The 24611-nt window shown below is 41.4% G+C and overlaps 3 protein-coding genes across 8 annotated transcripts; all 3 read right to left on the minus strand.

The window, feature by feature from the left end:
- Window positions 450-9386, minus strand: LOC8071959 (F-box/FBD/LRR-repeat protein At2g04230). 5 transcript variants are annotated; one of them, XR_002453604.1, is made up of 5 exons: window positions 8307-9386; window positions 8029-8207; window positions 7375-7593; window positions 4871-5748; window positions 450-875 (listed from the first exon to the last, which is right to left on the minus strand). XR_002453604.1 is itself a non-coding variant. In XM_021461765.1 (4 exons), the coding sequence occupies exons 1-4, from the start codon at window positions 9298-9300 to the stop codon at window positions 843-845; spliced, it is 1425 nt and encodes a 474-aa protein (XP_021317440.1). In that variant the 5' UTR covers window positions 9301-9386; the 3' UTR covers window positions 450-842. The 5 variants fall into 5 exon arrangements, 4 of the variants coding, with proteins under 4 accessions (XP_021317440.1, XP_021317442.1, XP_021317441.1 ...); XM_021461765.1 differs by lacking the exon at window positions 4871-5748; XM_021461767.1 differs by lacking the exons at window positions 450-875; window positions 4871-5748 and having other exon boundaries at window positions 7021-7593; window positions 8307-8379; window positions 8836-9386.
- LOC110435340 lies at window positions 11294-16284 on the minus strand. Of its 2 annotated transcripts, XM_021460800.1 has the most exons (3): window positions 16142-16284; window positions 13559-14989; window positions 11294-13480 (listed from the first exon to the last, which is right to left on the minus strand). In XM_021460800.1, the coding sequence occupies exons 2-3, from the start codon at window positions 14847-14849 to the stop codon at window positions 11679-11681; spliced, it is 3093 nt and encodes a 1030-aa protein (XP_021316475.1). In that variant the 5' UTR covers window positions 14850-14989; window positions 16142-16284; the 3' UTR covers window positions 11294-11678. The 2 variants fall into 2 exon arrangements, with proteins under 2 accessions (XP_021316475.1, XP_021316474.1); XM_021460799.1 differs by having other exon boundaries at window positions 11294-14989.
- LOC8071960 lies at window positions 20798-24080 on the minus strand. Its single transcript, XM_002450959.2, has one exon. The coding sequence runs from the start codon at window positions 23941-23943 to the stop codon at window positions 21016-21018; it is 2928 nt and encodes a 975-aa protein (XP_002451004.2). The 5' UTR covers window positions 23944-24080; the 3' UTR covers window positions 20798-21015.

Consider the following 24611-nt stretch of genomic DNA (forward strand, 5'->3'; position numbering starts at 1 on the left):
CGCACCAGCCCCTGCTCGTTGGGTCTATGCTCGCAGTAGGAGCGGCCACTGCTCGTGCGCGTCCTCTCACTCGGGGTAGCACTCGCGACATGCTGCTACTCTGATCACTACGAACGATATGGGGGCAATAGCCATAGATGGAAGAAAGGGAGATAAGGGTCTGGCCGGAGGTTAGAAATGGACCGACAAGTGGGGTCCACCTGTCAGCGAGTGTGAGAGAGAGATAGGTGGGGACTACTTAGCGGAGAGAGAGAGGAGAGACAGGGGTAGGACAGTCATTTCCCATGGCTTATCCACAGGAACGATGAGCTGGTGTGCCACGTCACAAAAATGGTAAAAATGAAGCACTTTGAACTGTAAAGGTGGTAAATATGTAATTGTCATTCTAAAAGTGGCAACTGAAGGAGTGCCAACCGCAAGGATGGCAAATATTTAAATTTTCCCAATAACTTGTCTTTTATTTGTCTATATAAATTTTTTTATTGTTATTTTTTTCGAACTAGGGGTTAACCCATTTCCATTACTTGATAACGGAAATACAATTGTTTCCAGAGTTTGAACAGACAGCCAAGCCACACAGTTCAGTACAGAAAAGAGAAATAAAAGAGCGAAACCAGCCTAAGAACGTATGCCATCATATCGGACGCCAAGGACATAGCAGCAGCCAAAACAAAAGAATCCAGACACACATGGATGTTCTTCAGATCGCCTTCAGCTATCTAACTCCTGGCTAGCTTCATCTTCGTTGATCGCGTCCTTCACTGCGCCTGTCTGATTGTCTCAGCGGCGTTTCTTGGCTAGAATCTGCACAGCAATCTTGAACATAGTCTCCACTCCACCGATCAATGCTTCCTTGTCCACATCACTCTGTAAACCTGCCCAGTTTTTCATCAAAGCACAAGCATGACTAATAATTTCCAGGGGACTTTTAAGAGTTTTCCCTTCGAAACATATGTTATTTCTCATCTTCCAAATAGCCCAACAAACAGCCCCAATCCCCACTGCATGAAACTGTTTGCCATTAGGAATCCACTTGTCACACCAAAGCCAACTTTGGTTAAAAGAAATGGGAATATTAGATGCTCCCAAACTAGTAGCTATGATAGCCCAAACAGATTTTGCAACAGAGCAAGTGAACAATAAGTGATTTACTGATTCAGGGGACTGACAGAAAAAACATGAAGGGTCTCCCTTCCATTGTCTTTTAATCATATTATCTTTGGTCAAAATAGCATTGTTAGCAACCAGCCACAAAAAGACTTTAATTTTTGGAGGAATCTTTCCTTTCCAAATGCACTTATGATTGAGACCACCCTCAGAACTAGTCAAAGCATTATATGTAGATTTAACAGAAAAGGTACCTTTACTCTCTAATTTCCATACCACTTTATCATTTACATCAACTAGATTGATTTCAGATATATCTTTCAAAATCTGTTCCCATTTATTGCTCAACTCAAGAGTGAGCCATCTACAAAAAGAGATAGAAACCTGGCCCCTGATCATCTGGGAGACATAAATGTCTTTTTGATCGCAAAGTTTAAACAAATCAGGGAATCTAGAGCATAAAGAATCATTATATAACCATGTATCCCTCCAAACCAAGGTTGATGCACCATCATTAACTTTCATTTTCCTTCCTTGGAGATAAATCTCTTTTATTTTGAGTAAATCACTCCACACAGGGGAATCAGATTGTTTATGTTTTACAGACACAACTGAATCTGTTTGAAGATATTTGAACTTCACAATATCCTGCCAAATACCAGATTCATTTTCAAGCTTCCACCACCATTTACAAAGAAGGCTCAGATTTGTTTTCCTAATATCTTTGATCCCCAGACCTCCTTTCTTTTTGCTCTTACAAATTTTAGTCCATTTAACTAAATGGTATTTCCTTTTTGTATGTCCTCCTTGCCAAAAAAAGGTTCTTCTCACCTTATCCAACTCCTTGATCACAGTCTTAGGGAGTAAATAGATTGCCATGTGATAGATAGGGGTATTATTAAGACTGGAGGAAATAAGAGTAGATCTGCCAGCAATGGATAAAGAAGATCCTTTCCACACATCTAGCCTCTTAGCATTTTTTTCCAAAAGAGGCCTCCAATCAGCAACATGCAACCTACTTGGACTCACAGGGACTCCCAGATATTTGATAGGAAAATAGCCAATTTGGCAGTTGAAAATTTCAGCATAAGAGCTAGCAACATTCGAATGATCATTAATCATCACCACCTCACTTTTATTAAAATTGATCTTAAGACCAGCCAGCATCTCATATAGATAGAGAAGAAACTTAAGATTCCTAGCTTTATTCAAATCATTTTTCAAACATATGATTGTATCATCAGCATATTGTAAGATAGCAACTCCATTTGGTATAATATGCTCAACCAGACCCAAAATCAAACCACTTTTCTGTGCTTGATGAATCATTCGAGTTAAACAATCAGCAACAAAATTGAACAGGATAGGGGATAGAGGATCACCCTGCCTCACTCCTTTATAACTCTTGATGTAAGGGCCCAAAAGGTTATTGATCTTGACACTGACTGTCCCACCTGATACCACCTGTTTTATCCAACCACACCATTGTTCACAAAAACCTCTAGCTTTTAAGCATTCAAACAGGAGGGACCAATTAACTTTGTCATAGGCTTTCTCAAAGTCCAGTTTCAAAATGACCCCACATTCACCTTTCCTTTTTGTTTCGTGCAATATTTCATGCAAGGTAAGTACCCCAGACATAATGTTCCTTCCTTTCATAAAGGCCGATTGGGCTTGATGGATCAATTTATCAGCAAGAGGCTCAATTCTTATAGTAAGAGTTTTAGTGATCAGCTTATATAAGCAATTCAAAAGGCATATAGGCCTAAACTGTTGAATTCTCGAAGCATCATCAGTTTTAGGCAACAAAGTGATAATCCCATAGTTTAATCTGCTGATATCCACTTTGCCTTGATGAAAGTCATCAAATAATGATATTATGTCCTTTTTGATGATATGCCAACATTCTTGATAAAATTCTATAGGTACGCCGTCAGGACCTGCTGCTTTATTCTTTTCCATTTGATCTAATGCAAACCTAATTTCTGCCTCAGAAAAAGGTTTGCATAGTTGTTCATTATCTGTACCAGATAAACAAGCAGCATCTTCCCAGATACGATCATCAATCTGAATCTCAAAATGAGGAGTGGGTCCAAACAGATTAGAATAAAACTCAGTGGCATGAGCCAACAACTTTTCATCTCCTTCAATGATGACCCCATTATCTTCGAGACTTAGAATAGTATTTTTTCTCTTCCTGCCACTAGCAATTCTATGAAAAAATTTGGTATTCAAGTCTCCTTGTAACAACCAATTCTCATGAGACCTAGAGTACCAATATGCTTCTTCTTGTTCAAGAATTTTCAAATTTTCACACATAATCCAATTTTTCCTGAGCCATTGTTCACCTGATAGAATAGAAGTTTCTTCTATATTCTCAAGATCCCTCAACTCTGCACATAATTCTTTTCTAAGCTTTCTGAGCTCACTTTGAATATTAAGATCCCACCCTTTAAGATATTGTTTCAACATTTTAAGCTTTTGTTGAATCTTATCCAGTGTAGAAGGTGCTCTACACGGTTTTTTCCAAATTCTTTCCACATGGCTGAAGAAGTCAGGATTTTTGAGCCAGCTTACTTCAAACTTAAACTGTATACTTTTGCTCTGTTTCTGGGATCCAGATAACAGGATTAAAGGATTATGATCAGATATTTCTCTAGGAAGTTTCTTTATCATAGCTAATGGAAAAATGTCTTCCCAATCTTTGGACATAAGAATCCTGTCAAGCTTGACTAATGTAGGAATCTCTTGATTATTGGACCAAGTAAAGCATCCTCCAGTCATAATCAGTTCTCTTAGCTCATAAAGCTGAATCAAGGAGTTAAACATACCAGTGTGTCTATGAACCCCATTGTTCCTGTTGCTTTCACTGGCATATCTAATGATATTAAAATCACCCCCAATCAAAATAGGCTCCTTACTGTGAGAGCAAAATTGAGCTAACTCAGATAGAAATTTTGTTTTGTTCTCTTCCTGAGCAGCTCCATATACTACTAAGAGATTCCATTTGACTTTATTCTGTTTATCCCATAGATTGGTTTGAAGCATATATTCCCCTTGTTTAAAAGCTCCCACATCATAAAATTCTTTTCTTATTCCAACAAGGATACCCCCAGATTTCCCTTTAGCTGGATTCCAAAGCCAAAGGAAATCTTGATTAGGATCAAATTTCCTAAGAATATTTTCTGAACACTCAACAACCATAGTCTCCTGAAGACCAACAAAATGAAGATTATACTGAAAAATCAGTGACTTAAGAAAAGTAGCAACCCCCTTTTTCTTAAGACCTCGACAGTTCCAAATTAGACCTTGTAATGACATATTCATTTTTTTTTAAGTCTTTTGGGCATCTATAAGGTAGATCTTCTACTCTTACTGATATGCAGATCTGGATTTTCCAGTATCTGCTTTTTCTTTGTTAAATTGGGCGAGATCTTTAAACTCTTTCTTTTTTCTCTTTCTTTCTTTTTTGATAAGACTAAAATGAAATCCTCTGAGTCAGAGTCCTCTTCATGTAACCATTCAATTGGTAAAGGATGGCCAGAAGAATCAACAATCCCAGCTGAATCAGCTTGAGATGTTTGAGATGTTTGACCACCATCTCTTTGTTTAATAAACAAATCATGTCTAGCACATTCCAAGTCTTTCAATAATTCAAAAGTACCAAAGTTAGAAGGTTCAATTACAACCCCCATATTAGAAGACAACTCAACCATTTCATCAATAGGAAGAACAGAAAACATATTCTGATTAGAGCAAATACCTTCCAGATTTCTCTTCTTGGCCATCATCTCAGTCTTCTCCTTGGTGAAGATAGTAATTTCTTTAGCCAGACTCTCACTCCTCCTCCTGGCAATGGGATGGACAGCTTGTGTTTTTTCCACCACCTTCTTGTCCCCCTCCAAGGACTTTTGATCATCTGGAAGCATCTCCATCTCCATAGGATTTTCTTCAAGTAAAGCCAAACTCTCTTGTGTGTTGACAATATTATCATCAGTGATAAAAATCTCAGGTGAAACTGAGACTTTGTCAACATTGATATTCTTTAGAGCTTCAACACTTTTAGGAGTTGTCACAGTCATGCATTCCACTGGATCAGCTACTGATTCCTCACATAAGGCAGCCTTGTTCTCATTCACTTCCATGAACCAAAGATGTTCTTGATTCTTTGATTGTTTAGAAGATTGTCCCTCCTCATTTAGTTTCCTAAGTCTTTCCCCAAAAGAGTCACTCTCAGAATCAGAATCCTCTATGCCTTCAGGTATATAAACTTTGTCATTCCCCCCCAATATATTCTGACCTGACAAACCTTTTTGAGCATCTTTCATCACCTTGGCACCACTGTCAATTACTGATGTAGACTGCAGCTTGGATGGGGCCGAGGCCATCACTTGCTTTCCAAAATTCTGCATTTGTCTGGAATCAGGACCATCATTGTCCCCAACTTTCCTGTTCATGAGTGAACAATCTTGACCACTCTCATTTCTGAATTTCTTGTTAGGTGGCTGATCTTCACCAATCCTAATACCACTTTTCAAAACCTTTCCTTTCCCATCATCAAGAACCTCCCTCTCAAAGCCAAAATCATAGATTGACAGGCCTAGAACTCCTTCAGCAGTTTTAGGGATCTTGGAGAAGTCTCTACAAGCAATTTTCATCCTAACATAATCAATTCTGTATCTGGATTTTTCATCAATCTCCATAACTTTGCCAACTAAGCCTCCCACCTTAGCAAGAGTAATTTTTTTATTGTTATATATTTTCATTCTCTTTTATATTTCTTCTTACATATATTTCTATTGGGACCCACTAATGCCTATGCTTAGGTGCTCAGCTTACTTAGATAAGAGTTAAGTTCTCTTCTCTATCTTTCTTTCTCTCTTCCACATCAGCAACAAAAAATTAATTAGCTTGCCAACTGTTGTACTTGCTCTTAGCAGTCAGGAAACGGGACGGCTTCAATCAAGTTTTAGACGACGCAGAATGTACGCCTTCTTTTAAATTTTATTTGTCATTAAAAACAACTTTCGGCTCGCTAGCAAGCACTTCCCAAATTAGAAGATGGAAAAGACTTTTTTTTTACTCCAAGCTTGACTCCTTGTCTTACTTGAAAAATTTGTGCAATTTTTTGAGAACTTTTATTAATGAACCAAGCGTCGACAAAAGAAGTGATATTTATATAAATTTTAAATAAAACCAGTGCTAAAACTTGTTGTAAAAAAAAGTCAAGTGTCTTATAATTTAGGATAGATTGAATACTTCCTAACAAAGTAAACCTCCATTGTCATTAATGTTGTATCACCCAACATTATATTGGTTTGATTTTTACTTAAAGATTTTGTCACAGCCTCATTTTCCTCAGCAAATCATTTACAAGTGTGGGGCTACTAATAACCTGGAGTTAAATTTAATCTTATATACTCCCTCTATCCATCAAACTCTATTTTCCTCAACAAATCAAATTTCTACAGATTTGTCTTAGTTCAAAACCTTTTATGTTTGGCCTAATTTACAGAAAACAACACAAATATTTGTAACACCAAATGAGTATGTTATGAAAAATATGAGTTGTTCGCGTCTTGTAAGCCGGCGAACAGTACTTTCAGACAAGCCAACAATATTTTTCTCTCACAAAAAATATCTTATTATGTATTTCATGAACTAATTTGGTTTCATACATCTTGACACTCTTTTCTACAAGTTTGATAAAAAAACAAGAATTATGATTTAAGACAACTCTAGAAATTGATTTATTTGGGACAAATTAAAGGGAGTGGTTGTCAGAATACATTGATTTGACCAATAAAAAATTATACATAAATTATTTGGAACACAACTTCGACACTCATTTAACGAGTATGTAAATTACCGTGACTTCGATAAGCATCAGGATAGAGGATAGGTGGAGGAAAATAAGAATACAATGGGTTTTCATTCTTTTCCCTTGTATCAACCACCGACACATAGCTAGGTCAGCCTCACTGGATTAGATGTTGCAATCTCAAGATTATAAATGTTCCAAGTCTAAGATGAAAAACAGCAATGAGCCTTTTTGGGCTTGAGTTAACTGATCGAAGTTCAAATTTGAACTGATGATGAATCCTAAAAACGCCTGGAACATACAATCCTGCACTTATTGTGCTAAAACTAATAAAGACCAGAATATTACATTTACCACATGCCTGAAACTTACTCGACAAGTACCTGCCTCCCCTCGTGGAACACAAAGAATTCAACTTTAAGATTTGGATGACACATGCTACGGACCTTCTCACGTGCTTCCTTGGGCCTACGGCAATTGTGATAATTGATGCGCAACCTTTTCAGGATTCTGGCATTGCTGGATAGGAACTCCACAAGTTCCATTTGTTCATGAGAACCTGAAAAACCTGAGATTTCTACCTCTTCAAGTGAACTGAGATCAATGACATCAATCTTGAGACTCTCTTCCAAACGATAAGGGCAAGCCGGCAGGCAAGAATGCATCTGGAAATTAAAAGAGAATGCAACATCATTGCAGTAGTGGAGAATATTGATAATATCCATAAATCAACAACGTTAATTTGCTTTTGTTTGGTGCGAGGTTCAGCTAGCTGTAATAAATAAAACATATATGTAAAAAAAAAACATTGCAGCACTACATAGTGACCATCCCCACACCTGCCAATTCTGCTACCTGCGAAGTCTCTCGCTTCATTTACAGCTAGGTCAAGAGACAAGATAGATACAAACAAGCTAAGCGTTCACTAGCTAAAGCACAAATCTTCAATTTGGTCCAATAATGGTTTATAAAGAATATCATCAACATTTTAAAAAAATGATAAATAAACATAGCCAGAACCTCAACCACCTCACCTAACAAACATATTACAAAACTCTCAATTATCAAAATAACAAAAAGCTAAAGGTCTTAGAAATTACCACTCGTTGGGACCAAGGACCCCACAAATGTACTCGAAGCCTCTTTGTACCATTGCAACTCCTCAAGAGATGCCACATGACAGGCACCAAGGCATGTTCCCACAACAAGGATATGCAAAGGCTCTTACACTTGAGCAGCTTATTTGTTTCATTCAAGAAGCTTTCATATCTTGCTACATCTGTCATGACTCGTGAGTAGACAAAAACTAGCTAATCAGTCAGACTGTTCAAAAAATGAAAAACAACACTTGTGATGAAATTTGTTAATGCCAACACACCTTGCCATTTTAGATCGATGCTCAGATGATCCAACTCATCAACTTCATCGAACCGCTTAGTCAGCGACAATGCCTGAGAGGAAGTTTTCAGTAGCCGGAGGGTAGAGCCAACATCAACAAACCTATGCAGATGAGGGTCATAGACACCATGCCAAGCTACCTTGACAAGCTTGGTAGCAGAGATGTGAGCCTCCAATGGCCGAGCAAATACAGTGAGCTCTTCAAGCCTTGGGGCCACAACCTCTAGACGCCGTGTCTCCAAGACGCGGAGCACCAGCGTGTGCAACGAGTTGGAGTGAATCAAGACATGGAAGTTGACAATCAGCGTAATGAAAAGATCGAGCTCCCTCAAGCACGGGCACTGCGTGCTCACAAGGGCTGTGAGATCGCTTCCTGTCATGCGGACATGGCCATCTACCTTCAGGAACGTCAGCGCCGTGAACAGGCCGGAGCCGGATGCCTGCGGCCGGAGCCAGTGTGTGTCTGCATATTGTAGAAAGAGCTCGATTCGTTTCGTTTGTTCACATACCGGAAGCTCGAGCACGGCCTCCTCCCCGACGACCTCCGGTGTCGCGACGACGAAGGTCTGAGGCGCGCGGAGGAAGAGATTGAGCTCGCCCACCACGCGCGCCGCTGCGAAGTGGAGCCACGGCGCAATGCGCGCCCCCGGCCCAACTACTGATGAGGGCGCGTTACTGTTGGAGGGGATGGAGATGCTGAGGCGCTCGAGGGTTGGGGCTGAGTAGCCGGCGAGGGCAGCGTCGATGGTGTCCAGGAATAACAAGCCCGATGCCGTCGGTCGCCGCCGCTGGTCGAGGCGAAGCTCGGGCAGGTGCGCCCAGACGTGGCGCCAGCGGCGGGAGAGCACGCTGGTGCGCGCCGCGGCGCGGGCGCAGCGGAGGCGGACCAGGATGTCGTGCAGCAGCTCGTCGGGGAGGCCGCTGATGCGGTCCTCGCCGCCGGAGCGGCGGGAGCGGCGTTGATCTGCAGCCATTGGAGTGGGATCGATTGATGATCGGCGAGGTTGGAGTCTTGGAGAAGGTCGATTGAGGCCACCGTAACTTCCAGTTGGGCTTTTTTTTTTCTTTGGCAGATGGGCTTCCGGCATTCTTGTGGCCTTGTGGGCGCCTTTGATATGCAGTGCCATAATAAAACACGCGTCAACCATAAAAGTAGGACTTTTTTTCCTCATCAAAAAATAAAAATAAAAAATAAAAGTAGGAACTTTTATTTGGTGCGGTACATTTTTTTTTAACATTTCCAGTCTCCTATTTTACATTTTTACTCCTTCCAGTTCCATAGTTTAAGAATAGCTTTGATGGTAATTTTCCGTTACAACACATATAACAAATTCACAAACTGATACATTTTAAAGTAGCTTTTAAAACTGATCTATCCGTGTTGACTTTGTGTCTTCAAACTACTCCTTCCGCGTCCAAAGAAGAATGCGATCATGGGATCCGTGTTAGTCAACTTAGCTCAATTTTGATTAAATTTATAGTAAATAATATTAGCATTTATGCCTTTACATAAATTTATATAAAAATATATTCTATTAACTAATCTAATGATATATATTTTGTATAAAAAATATTAGCATTTTTTTAAATAGCTTCCGTCAAAGTTCAATTATGTTGACTCCTTGATAAGTGAGAATTATATTCTTTTGCAGATGGAGGAGTACATATTTTAAAAAAATATCATACTCAAACTCTTCAAAATTTTGCCTTAATCTTGTGTAAAACAACATGAATTATGTAATTGGAGTCGGTATTCATCAGCTTATTGTGAAGTGAGATCATCAAGCACCCCAAATTGTTCCATAAAGTTGGATAGAATCATCTCAACCCTATACCTAATATTAAAGAAAAAATTATCTCATTACTTATCGCCCATCTATTAAGTATCTAACATAGGGTTTTCTTAGTCGACTAAAGCTAGGCTCGGGGGGCTAAACCTGTCGTGTGCACTCATGCATACACTCGACTATTACCAAGGACCTAATGGACCTTAGACAGCCCACTTTAGGGCAAGGCCTTGGTACTCAGGAGATAAGCTAGGAATGACAAACCCGCGCCACAGGAGTTTGGCTTGGCCCGCATGTTTCCCGACCTTGGAAGGTAGCAACGCGTTGCTCGGCTCAACTTCTCCCCTTTCTCAAAATCTATCGGCCTTGTTTAATTCGCAAAATTTTTGCTTTTTGACTACTGTAGCACTTTCATTTTTATTTGACAAACATTGTCCAATCACGGAGTAATTAGGCTCAAAAGATTATCTCACAAATTACAGGTAAACTGTGCAATTAGTTTTTATTTTCGTCTATATTTAATGCTTTATGCATGCGACCAAAGATTCAATGTGATGGGAAATCTTGAAAAATTTTACGAACTAAACAAGGCCTCGAGTGTCTAGCTAAAACCTGACACGTGACAAAGCAGCAGAGCCGCAGGTCTTAGGCCTAGTTTAGTTTAAAAAAAAAAATTCAAGATTATCCGTCACATCGAATCTTACGACACATGTATAGAACATAAAAAATAATTAATTGCACTACCATTTGCGAGACGAATCTTTTGAGTCTAAAATTATACAATAATTACTAAATACACGAAAGTACAATACATAAAACCAAAAAAATTCGCTAGCTAAACAAGGCCCTTACCGGGGCTCTGTTACCTTGCTCCCGCGAGGCCATGTTTCCAACCCGGGTCACGTCCCGTACGTGATGCATAGTGACAACTGACAAGGACGGGTGCATGGCCATTGCCGGTGGCCTGAAAAATCTTGAAAACTTCTAGGACTAACAAGGCCTAAGCAGCAGCAGCTCAATCTCACCTGATGCATAAAAAACTGGTGGTCAACGGCGCCTCCAGAGGCAGAGCCCACCCAAGATCTCCTCTACCCCTCACGGCCACCACACCGCCGCTCGCCAACACCAACCGTAAAAATAATGCCAGATGTTCCTCAGCGGCAATATATTAAAAGTATAATTTCACAACAGCACTTACTATTCAGCATTCGCAAAAAGCAATCAACATGATAGGAGAGAAGCTAGAGAAAACCTATGACATACAGACGTTGAATAAAATACACAATAGAAGGGTTAAAAGAAACAACCGACAACAACCCCAAGCAACCACCTTACCACAAACACTGAGGACCTGATCATATAGCAGTACATACCAGTACTTTGGCAAATTAGTTTACTTTCCACAAAGCACGTCAACTACATAGCAACAGAACAGAGAACACAGTATGGTTCTGGATAGTGGATACATGAATATGTTAGCTAAGCAGAACATCCTAAAAGTTGAGACGTTTGCCCTTACAGTCTTGAAACAAGTCAGGCATCGAAAGCGCTGGGGAACATCCTTCCTAAAGAAGAACGTCAGGAACAGCAGCAGGGTCAAGCTCATAGAAGCCACAGAGCTTGCCACCATTATCTTTTGTCAGGCGGAATGATGGTATCCGATGAGAAAATCTCAGGTTCTCTTTCCTTGGTATCTCCAGTGGTCGCTTCAGCACATCATGCTTGAACACAGACAGGTGGCCATTGACTTTGGTCAGGAAAGCAAACAGAGTGGTAGCTTCAGTACACATCTTGATCCAGCCAATGGCATAGTTGGCAGGACGATCTTTACTGGAAGGAACCCAGTCGGGTGCCCAGTTCTTGTAGATGGCCCAGACCTCACCTACCTTTGGAAAAATTTTGACCTGCTGCCTTGGACCAATTTCGCACCTGCTTACCACTAAATGGGAGAAAGCACAGGTTTCACAATGCTCGGTTGTTGAATTCCGGGTCACAAAATTACCACAGCTCACAGGGATGTCCTGCTCCAACCAATGCTTATCTACACCGTGAGAGCAAGCCTTGAGCCAGGTCAAATGTACATTGAATGGTTCCTTCTCAACTTTGTTTATCCAACCATAGAGGTTGGGAAATGTATCAGTACTGCTGTATAGAGCCCAAATTTGCCCACGCTCAAATTTCTCACACGAGCGGTCTTCATCAAAATTGTAGAATTCAGAGTCAGGATATGTAACACCGACAAACTCTGTGACTTTTTTCTTGTTGAGATCGATGAAAGAATCCAGAGTGACGGAAGGAAACACTGTGGCCAAGCCACAAGGAAGAGCAGCGGTATCCAGTTCCAGTAACCCTCCTACCCCTACCTTTTCACTTCCATTTGTTCTATAACAAGGTATACTATGAGAAAATCGAAGTAGCTCACTCGATGGTATCAAAATATGGGATTTATCCTTGGACTCCGCAAATAGGCTCACAAAGCCTTCAATTCTGACCAAGGGGAAAACGATAATACCGACACTCATTGAGTCATCGCAAACTTCCACAACATCATAGTCAACAGATTGATGATTATCAGTGTCTCTGCTCTGCAGCAAACTTGATTCTTTGTAAAGAGCCCATATCTCACCCCTTTTAGGACGAATTTCAAATGAATTCCTATTTTTGCCTGTTACCCATGAAACTTTATGAGAAAAGTACATTGGTGGGTCATGTAGTACACATGTCTCTCCTAAGCAGAAGTTTCCACATGCAACAGGCAGTTCTTTACGATTCCATCTAGTCTCCTGTGAATTCGTTGTGTTGTGTTCCAGCCAAGTCAACTGAACAATATTGTTGGAAGCATCGACATCATTTATCTGCGCATAATTTCTTGGCATGGAATCATGATCATCATAAATTGCCCAGATTTGATTAGCTGCTATCCTGTTAACTTCTCTTAATGTTCTGAAATCAAAGAAATCTGAACACTTATAGGTAATCACAGGATTACAATGCATATTATTGGCAATATCCATTCCATCCTTTTTGTACTTTTGCTGACTGCCTCCTTGAGTTACATTTCCCGAATCTTGGCTGTCTAATGTGCTGGGAACAGGTTCAGCAGCTTGATTCTTACCACCAGCAACATTATCACTACACACATTATCATCAGTTGAATTAGTGTCAGCAAGTGAATTGTCCTTCCTTTGCTTTTCATTGTTACGAGAGTCCCTGCTGCGGATGCTACCAGTGCACTCATAAGCAATCCCAGGATTGCCATGCGTCTGATTACCAATATCTGTAGCTCCCTCCTTGTACTTTTGCTGACAATCTTCATGTGTTGCATTTCCTTCACCTTGGCTGTCCATGGTGTCAGGAACATGTTTGGCTGCTTTAGCGACAGCAACATCATCATTATACATTTTATCAGCAGTGGAATTAGTATCAGAAAGTGAATTGTCCTTACTTTGCCTCTTATTGATACAAGAGTCCCTCCTGCGGCCACTGTCAGCACAATCATCATGCTTCCTCTTGCCTAACATATGAAGATCGCATGACCCTGCAGCATTTGGCAATGTAGATGTATCTTCTCTACCAAATTCATTGGCATCACTTGCTTTTTTCTGCTTTGATGTATTTTGTTCAGAAGAAATATCATCGGTGTCATCTGTAGAAATTGAGTGGCAAACATTTTGTTCTAAGGGATTCTCCTTTTGAGCAGTCGGCTCGTCTCCGCAATCCATTTTATTATCTACACTCTCAGTGGTGAAATCAGCGAACACACAGCCTGTCATGTTGCCGAGAAACATGTAAGACACAAGAGTGACAGAAGAAAATGCTTCATCTAGGTCAGCTGGGAGACATGCAGTATCAAGCTCCAGAAAGCCTCTTGGGACACCAGTTTTTTCATTTCCATTTGTCCTATAAAGGGAAATGCTGTGAGAAAACCTAAGTACCTCACTCGATGGTATAAAAAACGAGGACATGCCCTTAGATCTTGCGAATAAACTGACAAAACCCTTAATCTTGACTAGTGGGATAACTGTGGCACCATCGTCAGTTGACATAGTAGACAAGACTTCCACAACCTCATACTCGTAGGATCTATGGTTATCTGTATCTGAGCTCCATTGCATGCTCCATCCCTTGTAAAGAGCCCATACCTCACCCTTGTTAGGATATATGTCATACGAGTTTCCTTTCATACCCTTTGTCCATGCAACAGTGTGAGAAAACATGAACCTGTCTTGTGATGTATCTACAGTTGGTTGTAAGCGGAAGCTTCCACAAGCAACAGGGAGTTTTTTATCCGTCCATTTCTCCTCTTCTTTATTTGTCGCATCATGCTCCAACCAAGTCAAATGTATTTTTTCGTTGTGAGCGTCAAAATGCATTATTCGAGCATAAAATCTTGGCATGAGATCAAAGTTATCGTAAAGGGCCCAGATCTGACCAACTGCGAACCGATCAGCCTCCCTGTGGGTCTCAAAATTAAAGATCTCAGTACAAGCACATGCAATCATAGAATTGCCAGCTGACCTCTGGGTAGAAATATCAGAAGTATGTTTCCTGTAAATTTGCTGACAGTCTTCATGTGCTGTATTTCCTTCCTCTGGGTTGTCAAATTTTCTAGGGCAATGATCAGAAGATTGATTCTGAGCACTAGCAGCGTTCTCATTACACACTGTATCATCACTTGACTTAGCCTTGGAGACTGAATCATATATCCTCTGCCACTTATTGTTACAGGAGTCCATGCTGTTACCAGCCGGACATTATTAGAATGCCCTAATCAACATGTGTTTCAGGAGCCAAGTATCTTGAAGCTAGAGATATAGATCTCCAGATCACTTTATCAAACAAAAATGTACGAACACAACTTTTGCTGCATCAAGTCCTGCATGTATACACAGAATCTGTTATGCTAGCAATAGAAACGTGCTGCATGTATACAGAGAATCTGTAGTCCAAACAATTGTACTCTTTTATCAGCTACACAACAAGTATGATGCTAGTGTGGAGGCAAGTTAACATAACCATGTATATGCATCGTGAATTCAGTATAGATGAATAATGTTATTATGATTCATTACATTCAGTTTACTAATGGTATAGTTTAACATGATACAACAGATCTAAGAAAATGTGATATTAGCACATGATAAGCAATTCAGGCCTCGGTATTGAAAGTGCATACAGACTTTATTTCCACGTGCCCATTCGCTGTCCCTCATGATAATGTGATCCAAGTTTGTTTGTGATCGAAACTACTGCACAAATTTTTAGTCATGCACCATTACTTAATCAGTTTCAAATTTAAACAAGAATAGTTGCATTGTCCCAAAAAAAACTACATATTATAGTATTATTAGACCAATCACCAATCTCAACAAACAGAGATCCTAAATTTGATCGATAGATAAGCATAAAAGACAATGAGGGCAAGCAAATTGAAATAAAGAAGCCACATGTCAATGTATTGAGTGAGACAGGGAAAACTAGCAGCAGCTTCATCTCCCTCCGGGGAAAATGTTTCAGTTTGGTTGTGGGAGTCACTGTCACTACTGATGAAAGTAGCAATTCCAGTTAGCAAAATTGAAAGTACCAAATTTATGCAATTCCAGTTAGCACAAATTCCAGGTGATCTTTACCCCACCGCAGCCTGCACCCTGCAGTACCAATAGCACCCTTTCTTTCAGAAGGATTCAGACAGAGGCACTGACTATCAGCTAGACAGAATAATTTCGTCTCAGGGCAACAGAGTTTGTCCTATTGAGCATTCTACAGCCAGATTACAGAGTTTCCCAAACCCAATGCGGTGCGGAGAGGCTACAGGCTAGTAGCCAACCAACCAAAATGGCGTAGCTTGAGAGTGGCTAGAACAAATCGAAAGACGAGACGAACGGGAGAAACCCGACCGGACGCATTGCGGTGGACGCGCGACGCCCCCACCCATCAGCTCAGACCGGCCGCCGGCCACAGTACGAACGGATGGAAAGGGGAAATGGGGTACGCAGACGCAGCGGCGACGGGAGTAAGGGTAGCTCACCGGCGTGTTGGTTGTTGCCGGATGCCTGGACGCCTGAGCTGAGCTGGGTGCGCGCGGGGCCGGGAGTGTGACCTGCTGTGGCCGGAGCTAGGGCGGCGGCCGGTGCGGGGGATGGTTTGACGGTTGACATGCCTGCTTACCATTCTTTGAGTGTGCGTCATTTAAGCAGCACTGTTGAGTGTTAGCACTCAACCAACAATGGTAAGCAGTGATGCTTAAAAAAAGAGTAAAGTCCATTATCCAAAACTAAGTGTTACTTCACTAATTGGTACTCTACCTAAGTTTAGTCATGTTTTATTTAAATATAATAACTCTTGAGTCTTGACCAGATAAAAGATGCTCTTTTTTCTCTCACTTGTCTCTTCTTTCCAATATGTCATTGTGGCTTGTAGTCCCCGGTCTCCACCTCGTCACTAATTACCTATGTCATCCTCCACCTCCGCACTGGTCTCCACCTCGTCACTAATCTATGTCATCCTCCATCTCCACACTAATCATTTATGTCATCCTAAGTAGTGACTCCATGACATTTAAGAGCATTGTAGATGCTCTAAATGACAAAAGACATTACCCATTACTTTTAGAGGAAAAAACTTTAGATGTGTCATGAGAGAACAAAAAAATCACGAGCCAATGGGTTTATGCGTAGAGAGAGAAAGTAGTGAGATCAGTAGCAAATAAAGCAACATAGCCTGCAGTGCATGGAAGACAGGTTTGGCCATCTTTTATCTATGCATAGGGGCTTTAGAAACCTTGGTGGGAAAATCTTTTATCATCTCCTTCTTAGGGTCTGCGCAATCTACATTGTCTTTCTTTATTTGTACTATTCATTTGCTTGTATAGTTGTTTGTTCTCGGAGTGGCTTGTTGCTTATTTTTCTCACAAAAGTAGTGTACATGTACATTTGGTTTTTGTTCTAGCTAGTTGTCATGTTATTTTCTAGCTTTGCTACTACTTTTGTATGTCTTGCTCTTGCTTGGCTTGCTTAGAGCATCTCCAACAGATGTGCTATCCTTATTGTGTATCTTATATTTGGAGTTTTATGGCAAAAATTGATCTCCAACAGCTATGCTATATGGTTCGGTAAAATAGCAAACATGCTATCCCTAGAATTTCGCTGGGCATAAATACCACGCCGCGCTCGCTAGCCATCTACCGAAATCGCTCGCCATGGTGCCTGCCCCATGCGCGCGGAATCCTTCCCACACTCCTGCTGAACTTTCCCATAGCGCACGCAATCCTTCCCACGCTCCTGCTCAAGCTCAATCGTCCCTAGCTTCATTGCATCGTCCCCTTCCCTGCAACCACTTTTTCATCGTGGGGATCACAGGCCCGGCCTGCTCGATTTGGTTCAGGTCATCCATCGCCTCCTCACCTCCCCTGCGGCCGCCACCCCCACTAACCACCGGAGCTGCTGTTTGCTTCCCCTATCGGCCTTTTTCTTTTCGTTGTGATGTCCTAGCATCCTCATGGAGAGTTCCCGTCGTACGTTGGCCGGAGAGATCCCAACTGTGCTGCCCTATATTCACTTTCTAATGTTGCAGCGTCAGGTGGATGGGATGAGCAGGAACTGGTGTTGCCTTGGTTGGAGAACACGACACAAGCAAGCCAGCAATGATGGGTCTTCATACTGCATCGAATCCATTCCTCGATGTGTGCTCTGGTGAGTCAAGTTTGCAGTTTGTTGAAATCATGAGTTCATCAGCAAAATGTTCTAAAAATCATTCAATCATCAGTAAGGAATTGACAGATTTAAAGTGTGTCTGTTCAACTAAAAAATGTGTGCAATTTTTGATCTCTCATCTAATTGGCAGTGCATGAGAATAAAAAATTGTTTATAATCTCTAGAAGACACTATCTGAATGTGTGAAACTCTAGCATGGAAACGCTAACTGAATGTCCGAAACTCTAGCATAGAAACGGTAGCAGCAGCCCGTTGCCACCAAGATCAATCTTGTGCTAGGGACGCACGCGACGACGATGTCGCTGCCAAGAGCCCAGAACGTGACGATGGTGATGTCGCAGCAATGACGCGATGGCGATGTCAACTGTGCTAGGAGCCAAGATCAGTCTTCTATTCACATGACGCAATGGCGATATCGCCGCAAGGAGCCCGGCCAGAATGTGACGAGTCTTCTATTCACGCGAAGGAGCATAGCCGCCACCAGGATGTTACTGCAGACGACTCCGAAGGAATAGGTCGTGGAAAGTTTCAAGCGCCTAGCAGAATAGGCCCGTGGTAGTTGGTAACGTGGCAATTTTTTAATATACAAGATGAGAAATAGCAAGTTTATTGAAAAACTCTTCTTTCTTGAGGACTTCTATACTTTACAAAAAAGCTAAACTATGCAATTTAGCTATTTATTTTACCATATGTGTTGGAGATGCTCTGTGTATAGTGCTTATTAGGACCTACCTTTGTTACTAATCTTGTCTAAGGTTTATAATTTTAATTGTATCTTGAAGTATCAACGTCTTCTTTGGTCATGCCCACTGAGCTGCCTCACCTCGGTCATGTGCCGTGGCTTCGCAATTCACATAGGGTCACGCTCACAGCGCTGAGCCGAGCCGGTACTGGCCTTGTATAGGGCCCACACGCTAGTAGGCCACCTCACGTCGTTGTGCCGCTCGTCGCCCTCCACATCACTGCCACACTCTGCAATCGCTCGTCAAGCCATATGACTTCAACAAAATAGGGGAAAATGAGATGAGAATTCAAAAAATTGGGAGAAGATGTGGATGAGAACATGAGAGGAGGTGAAATTATGGCTAAAATTTATTAGAGGCCACACAGAGAAATGGTGCATTGTGTGGTGTAGTTTGTAGAAGCAGTGTCTTATTGACATGATAGTTATAAAAACCATTCACGGCCGGTTCTAGGGTTGGCAACCCTGCTCCTTTGATCAAATAGGCTAGCATTTAATCATATAAATTTCTAATTTTTGAGATCGTTATATTGAATAGCACACTTGATACTTTGGAACAGTGGCCTCCAAAATATATATATTTAGACATGAAAAGTGAGGTCACTTTGCCAGCAGACAGCGGAAAAAGATCAATTTACTGGCGGACACTTTAGTCTATGTCCAATTTACTAGAGGACACCGAACTGTTGTGAAATGACGTTTTTGCCACTGTCAACAACAATGTTTGCGCCCGTGGCCTACTCGTCCTATATATGTAGCGGTAGTGCCCACACCTGAACGATGTGAGGTGGGAGAGAACAGGAAGTGAGGAAGAAAAAAGAGGCAGCGAGCAAAAAGGATATTTCATCGTTCTTCTATCACCTCCTAAGCTAGAATTTTTTTAATATATTCGGTGTCCATTAGCAAATTTGGCACAAACTAGAGTGTCCACCAGCAAATTAATTTTTTCTTGGTGTTAGCTGGACCGATAGCAAAGCGACCTCACTTTCAGTCTCTGCCAGCAAATTTTGCCATTTATTTACGTAGTGTGATGCCTTTTGTTTTGCCTCTCAACATTGACTATGGAAGTTATGCCCCTCACGACTAGGGATGCAAGTGAGTTGCCCCACAAGCAACCGACAACATTATATTAAGCCTGCATGCAGATTAGTGAAGCAAACCATTTGCATCTCAACTCGCGTTAATTAAATTGATCTTTCCAAAAAAAAAAACACAGCTCCATGAAGATGGTGATATCATACATTCAAGAGACCACTTTTTTTAGAAACATTCAAGAGACCACTTGAGCAAAGCATGAAGTGGGTATTGGACATCAAGATCGGTCCACTTGTGGCCCAGAGCGGGAGTGAAAATTTCAAACACAAGATCCAAATAACCAAACAACCAAATAAACCTAGGATTACCATACATCACTAACGTAAATTAAACAAGAAAAAGATTCCTGCTTTTTACAATCGATTAAAATAATGGGACGCATGAGATCGATCCACCCCAGCATCTCACATCGATCAACACTAATCCCCAGCATCCTGATCAGATCGTCCAACCAAATGCCGAATTAGGCAGCACTAACCCTTCCATCACGAATTCACGATTCACCACTAATAATAATAAAAAAGAAAATCTTGATCGCAACGATTGGCTGGTTAGTCATTCAGCACACAGGACATAAGAGAAGGCCTGATACAAATAGACAAACAGACACAGCAATTAAGACACAGTAATAGCAGTTCTACTAAGACACAAATAGCAATTAAGACACAAATAGCAGTTCACAGAATAGCAGTTGACAGGATGCTGCTACATTAAGAGTTGACATATCAAGACACAGTAATAATCCTAAAGAGTTCAGTTCTACTATTCCGAGAGTCTGCTACGACTATCACAATAATTCACCGGATGAGGGTGCTGCCACCCTTTTCTTCAGCCAGGTGGAAAGAGGGCCTATGAGGTGGGAGAACATCAGTTTCTCTCCAGAAAATGCTTCCATGTTGCAAGCCAAATCAAATGCCCAGATCACAGTTCCATTGCACGGTGAAACAACAGTACATTGGTAAGGTACTGCAGTCCAACAATAGTAACTGAGACGACTTTCAGTTTAGTCTTTGAGCACATATATAATACAAGTGAGGAGCATGGTGAAGAGTAATTAATTACTGGATGCAAGCACAAGTGTGTTAACACAAAGTACCAGTGAATGTAGGGCCTGCCCTTAGTTACACAGTGCCAATTGAAGAACAAGGAAGCCCTCCAGCTAACATGTTGGCATGGTTCTGTTCTAGCATTTAGTAAGACTAAACTGACTGGAATATATGTACACAGAAAGGTTTCGATAGGAGAACATATCTAAGACACAATAATCCTGTAGTGAGATTCAGGTCCAGTTCTACTGAGTGAAGAGTCAGCTATGTCGTTAGCTTCCAAAGAGTAGACACCTACGTTAGGTACTTAGGTATCCCCATGAAGGAAGGCATCAGGGAGAGAAGCTGGATCAAGCTCGTAGAAGCCCCGGAGGGTGCCACCCATTTCTTCAGTCAGGCAGAACGACGGTACACGGTGAGAGAACCTCAAGTTCTCTCCAGCAGGTATCTCCAGGACTCCCTTTGTATTGTCAGGTTTAAACACACACCTGTATCCACCAACTTGAGTGAGGACAGTAAGCTTTGTCCCTGCTTCGGTGCGCTCGATGATCTCACCAATCACGTATTCACAAGAACCGTCGCAGGGTGGAACCCAGCCCGGTGCCCAGTTCATGTAAGTGGCCCAGATCTGGCCAACCTGTGGAAAAACCTCAAACTGCCTCTTCATTCCTGTTGGTCTGGCATCTACTAAATGTGAGAAAAAACTAGATGCATCATACTCGGTTCTCCAGTTCCGAACTAATTCAAATGTACCACAGCTGATAGATAGGTCCTGCTCCAACCACCGTTTCTCCTGCTCCGACTTAGGGCGAGCCTCAAGCCAATTCAAATGCACCCTGAAAGGTTCCGGCTCGACTTTTCTTATCCAGGCATAGAATTTGGGGAATTTATCAGCATCGCTGTACATAGCCCATATTTGTCCATGTTTGAACTTCTTGAACGAGCGGTCTTCCTCGAAATCATGGAACTCAGGATCAGGGTATGAATAACTATTGGGGAACACACAGGTTTGCTGAGAGGAATCACCAGATTCATTGGCACCATGGGCATTTTTCTGGGTTGATGTATTTTTTTCAGAAGAAATATCAACGGTGTCATCTGCAGAAATTGACTGGCAAACATTTTGTTCTAAGGAATTCTCCTTTCCAGTAATCAACTCGTCTCCACAATCCATTTTATTATCTGCACTCTCAGTGGTCAAATCAGCGAACACACAGCCTGTCATGTTGCCGAGAAACATGTAAGACACAAGAGTGACAGAAGAAAATGCTGCATCCAGGTCAGATGGGAGACATGCTGTGTCAAGTTCCAGAAAGCCTCTTGGTACACCCATTTTCTCATTTCCATTTGTCCTATAAAAGGAAATGCTGTGAGAAAACCTAAGTAGCTCACTTGATGGTATAAAAAATGATGACATGCCCTTAGCTCTCGCGAATAAACTGACAAAATCCTTAATCTTGACCAGTGGGATAACGGTGGCACCATCCTCAGCTGACATAGTAGACAAGACTTCCACAACCTCATACTCGTAGGATCTATGGTTATCTGTATCTGAGCTCCATTGCATGCTCCATCCCTTGTAAAGAGCCCATACCTCACCCTTGTTAGGATATATGTCATACGAGTTTCCTTTCATACCCTTTGTCCATGCAACAGTGTGAGAAAACATGAACCTATCTTGTGATGTATCTACTGTTGGTTGTAAGCGGAAGCTTCCACAAGCAACAGGGAGTTTTTTATCCATCCATTTCTCCTCTTCTTTATTTGTTGCATCATGCTCCAACCAAGTCAAATGTATTTTGTCGTTGTGAGCATCAAAATGCATTATTTGAGCATAAAATCTTGGCATGAGATCAAAGTTATCGTAAAGGGCCCAGATCTGACCAACTGCAAACCGATTGGCCTCCCTGTGGGTCTCAAAATTAAAGATCTCAGTACAAGCACAGGCAATCATAGAACTTCCATTTGACCACTGGGTAGAAATATCAGAAGTATGTTTCCTGTAAATTTGCTGACAGTCTTCATGTGCTGTATTTCCTTCCTCTGGGTTATCAAATTTGCTGGGGCAACGATCAGAAGATTGATCCTCTGCACTAGCAGCGTTCTCATTACACATTGTATCATCACTTGAGTTAGCCTTGGAGACTGAATCATATATCCTCTGCCTCTTATTGTTACAGGAGTCCATGTTGTGGCTACTGCCTATGCCATCATCTTGTTTTCTCTTGTCAAATCTCTGAAGACTGCATGACCCCGCAGCATTTGCATTTGACAATGCACGTGCATCTTCTCTACTCAAGTTTGGCTCCAGTGTCATGCTTTCAGTTTTATCCTTCTCTACAGCAGCTTCAGGAGAAATGATTTGGTCCATTGCCAATAGTTGAACTGCCTCTACTTCTATCGCTGAGAAGTTTCCTTCTCCATCATCACATGACCTGCCATCCCATTTTACATGTTCATCTGATTGTGTGGCATGCATTGTTGCTCTGGAATCCATGTCCCCCACTGCACTTTGAAGCTTTGTGCAGTCAAGCCATTGATTTGGGTGACACGATAACATCTCTGGTGACACTTGAGCATTATAAGGTGCAGGTGGTAGGAATCTCAAGGGCACAGCCTCCTCATGCAGCTTGAATGCAAAAAAAGTTTTACCACAGTCATCACAGCGCACAAAAATATTCTTTTGGTAGAATAGAAATTGCTTCTGACAATGTGGACATATGGTCCGGAACACCAATATAAGCTCAGATGGGACCCTATGTCTTATTGCATCACCTTTGTTTGCATGAGTACTTTCTGGTAGATGTGTACCCTTCTTTGCCACTTTTCTGAAAACATGCTGTGTTTTGATGTCATACAGAAAATGCATCATATGATCACACAATATTTTATGAGCTATACAAACCAACTTGAAAGCAGCTTCAGCACCAGGAAGAGTATTCTTGTCAGGATGGAGCAAATAGGAAAGTTTGCAGTATTGCTTTGTTATGACCTCATCATTCGCTGTTGCTTCCACTTGAAGAATACCATACCAGTCCAAGTCTCCGTTGATCTCTATCTCTGCTGCACAATGCACCTCACAGACAGCTAACAGCTGGCACAAGTTCTCAAGCTCTGGATAAAGCCTTTGAGCTTTGAGTGCAATCCTTTGGGCACCCCTAAAGTCTTTCTTTTTTAGCTTTGTTAAAGCAATTCGTCCTGCCCTTAAACCCTCTTCTCTGTTACATTCCATCATACCAAATATGTCAAATTAGCCCTGATATGTGTTGCCACCAGCCTGGCATTAGTATGTTCTAATCAGCATGTGTTTTAAGAGCCAAGTATCTTAAAAGCAGTAGAGATGTCTTCAACCACTTTATGAAACAAAATTATATGTCTCCATCAGGTCCTGCACATACACAGAGGATCTGATATGTCAGTGACAGAAAGGGAAATGTGCTCTGGCAAAATATTAGCAGGCCAAACAATTGCAGTGTTTTGTCACACAAGTATGATGCTAGTGTGGAGGCAAGTTAACCTAACCATATCTGTGCATCAAGAATTCAGGATAGATAGATTAATATAATTTATTATGATCAAGTAAATTCAAGTTCACTAATGGTAGAGTTTAATATGATACAACAGACCTATGAAATACTGAAATAGCATATGATAAGCAATTCAGGTGTCGGACTCTTGGTATCACAAGTGCATACTGACAATCTACAAGTGCCTCACGGTTTGTTCTCTCGTGAGGATGTGGTCCAAGTTTGTGGCCAAAACTACCTACACAGTGCATTTGAGCCATCACTAGTTCTTTCCTAATCAAGTAATCAGGCATCCCTGGACACAGATTCTCTACTTGTATCGGAAGGTAAAGAATAGGCCTGCAAAAGATAGAAAAGTAGATGTAGATCAATCTCA

The sequence above is a fragment of the Sorghum bicolor genome, chromosome 5 (assembly GCF_000003195.3).
Source record: "Sorghum bicolor cultivar BTx623 chromosome 5, Sorghum_bicolor_NCBIv3, whole genome shotgun sequence".
In the NCBI taxonomy this organism is placed as follows: Eukaryota; Viridiplantae; Streptophyta; class Magnoliopsida; order Poales; family Poaceae; genus Sorghum; species Sorghum bicolor.

What these genes read in the sequence shown, in the direction of transcription:
- LOC8071959 (XM_021461764.1), bottom strand. Translation starts at nt 9,300, where the DNA reads ATGGCTGCAGATCAACGCCGCTCCCGCCGCTCCGGCGGCGAGGACCGC. An exon ending in CATCGATCTAAAATGGCAAG is followed by an intron (nt 8,208 to 8,306) that starts GTGTGTTGGCAT and finishes GAGTCATGACAG; the next exon opens with ATGTAGCAAGATATGAAAGC. An exon ending in GTCCTTGGTCCCAACGAGTG is followed by an intron (nt 7,594 to 8,028) that starts GTAATTTCTAAG and finishes TTTAATTTCCAG; the next exon opens with ATGCATTCTTGCCTGCCGGC.
- LOC110435340 (XM_021460799.1), bottom strand. Translation starts at nt 14,849, where the DNA reads ATGGACTCCTGTAACAATAAGTGGCAGAGGATATATGATTCAGTCTCC.
- LOC8071960 (XM_002450959.2), bottom strand. Translation starts at nt 23,943, where the DNA reads ATGATGGAATGTAACAGAGAAGAGGGTTTAAGGGCAGGACGAATTGCT.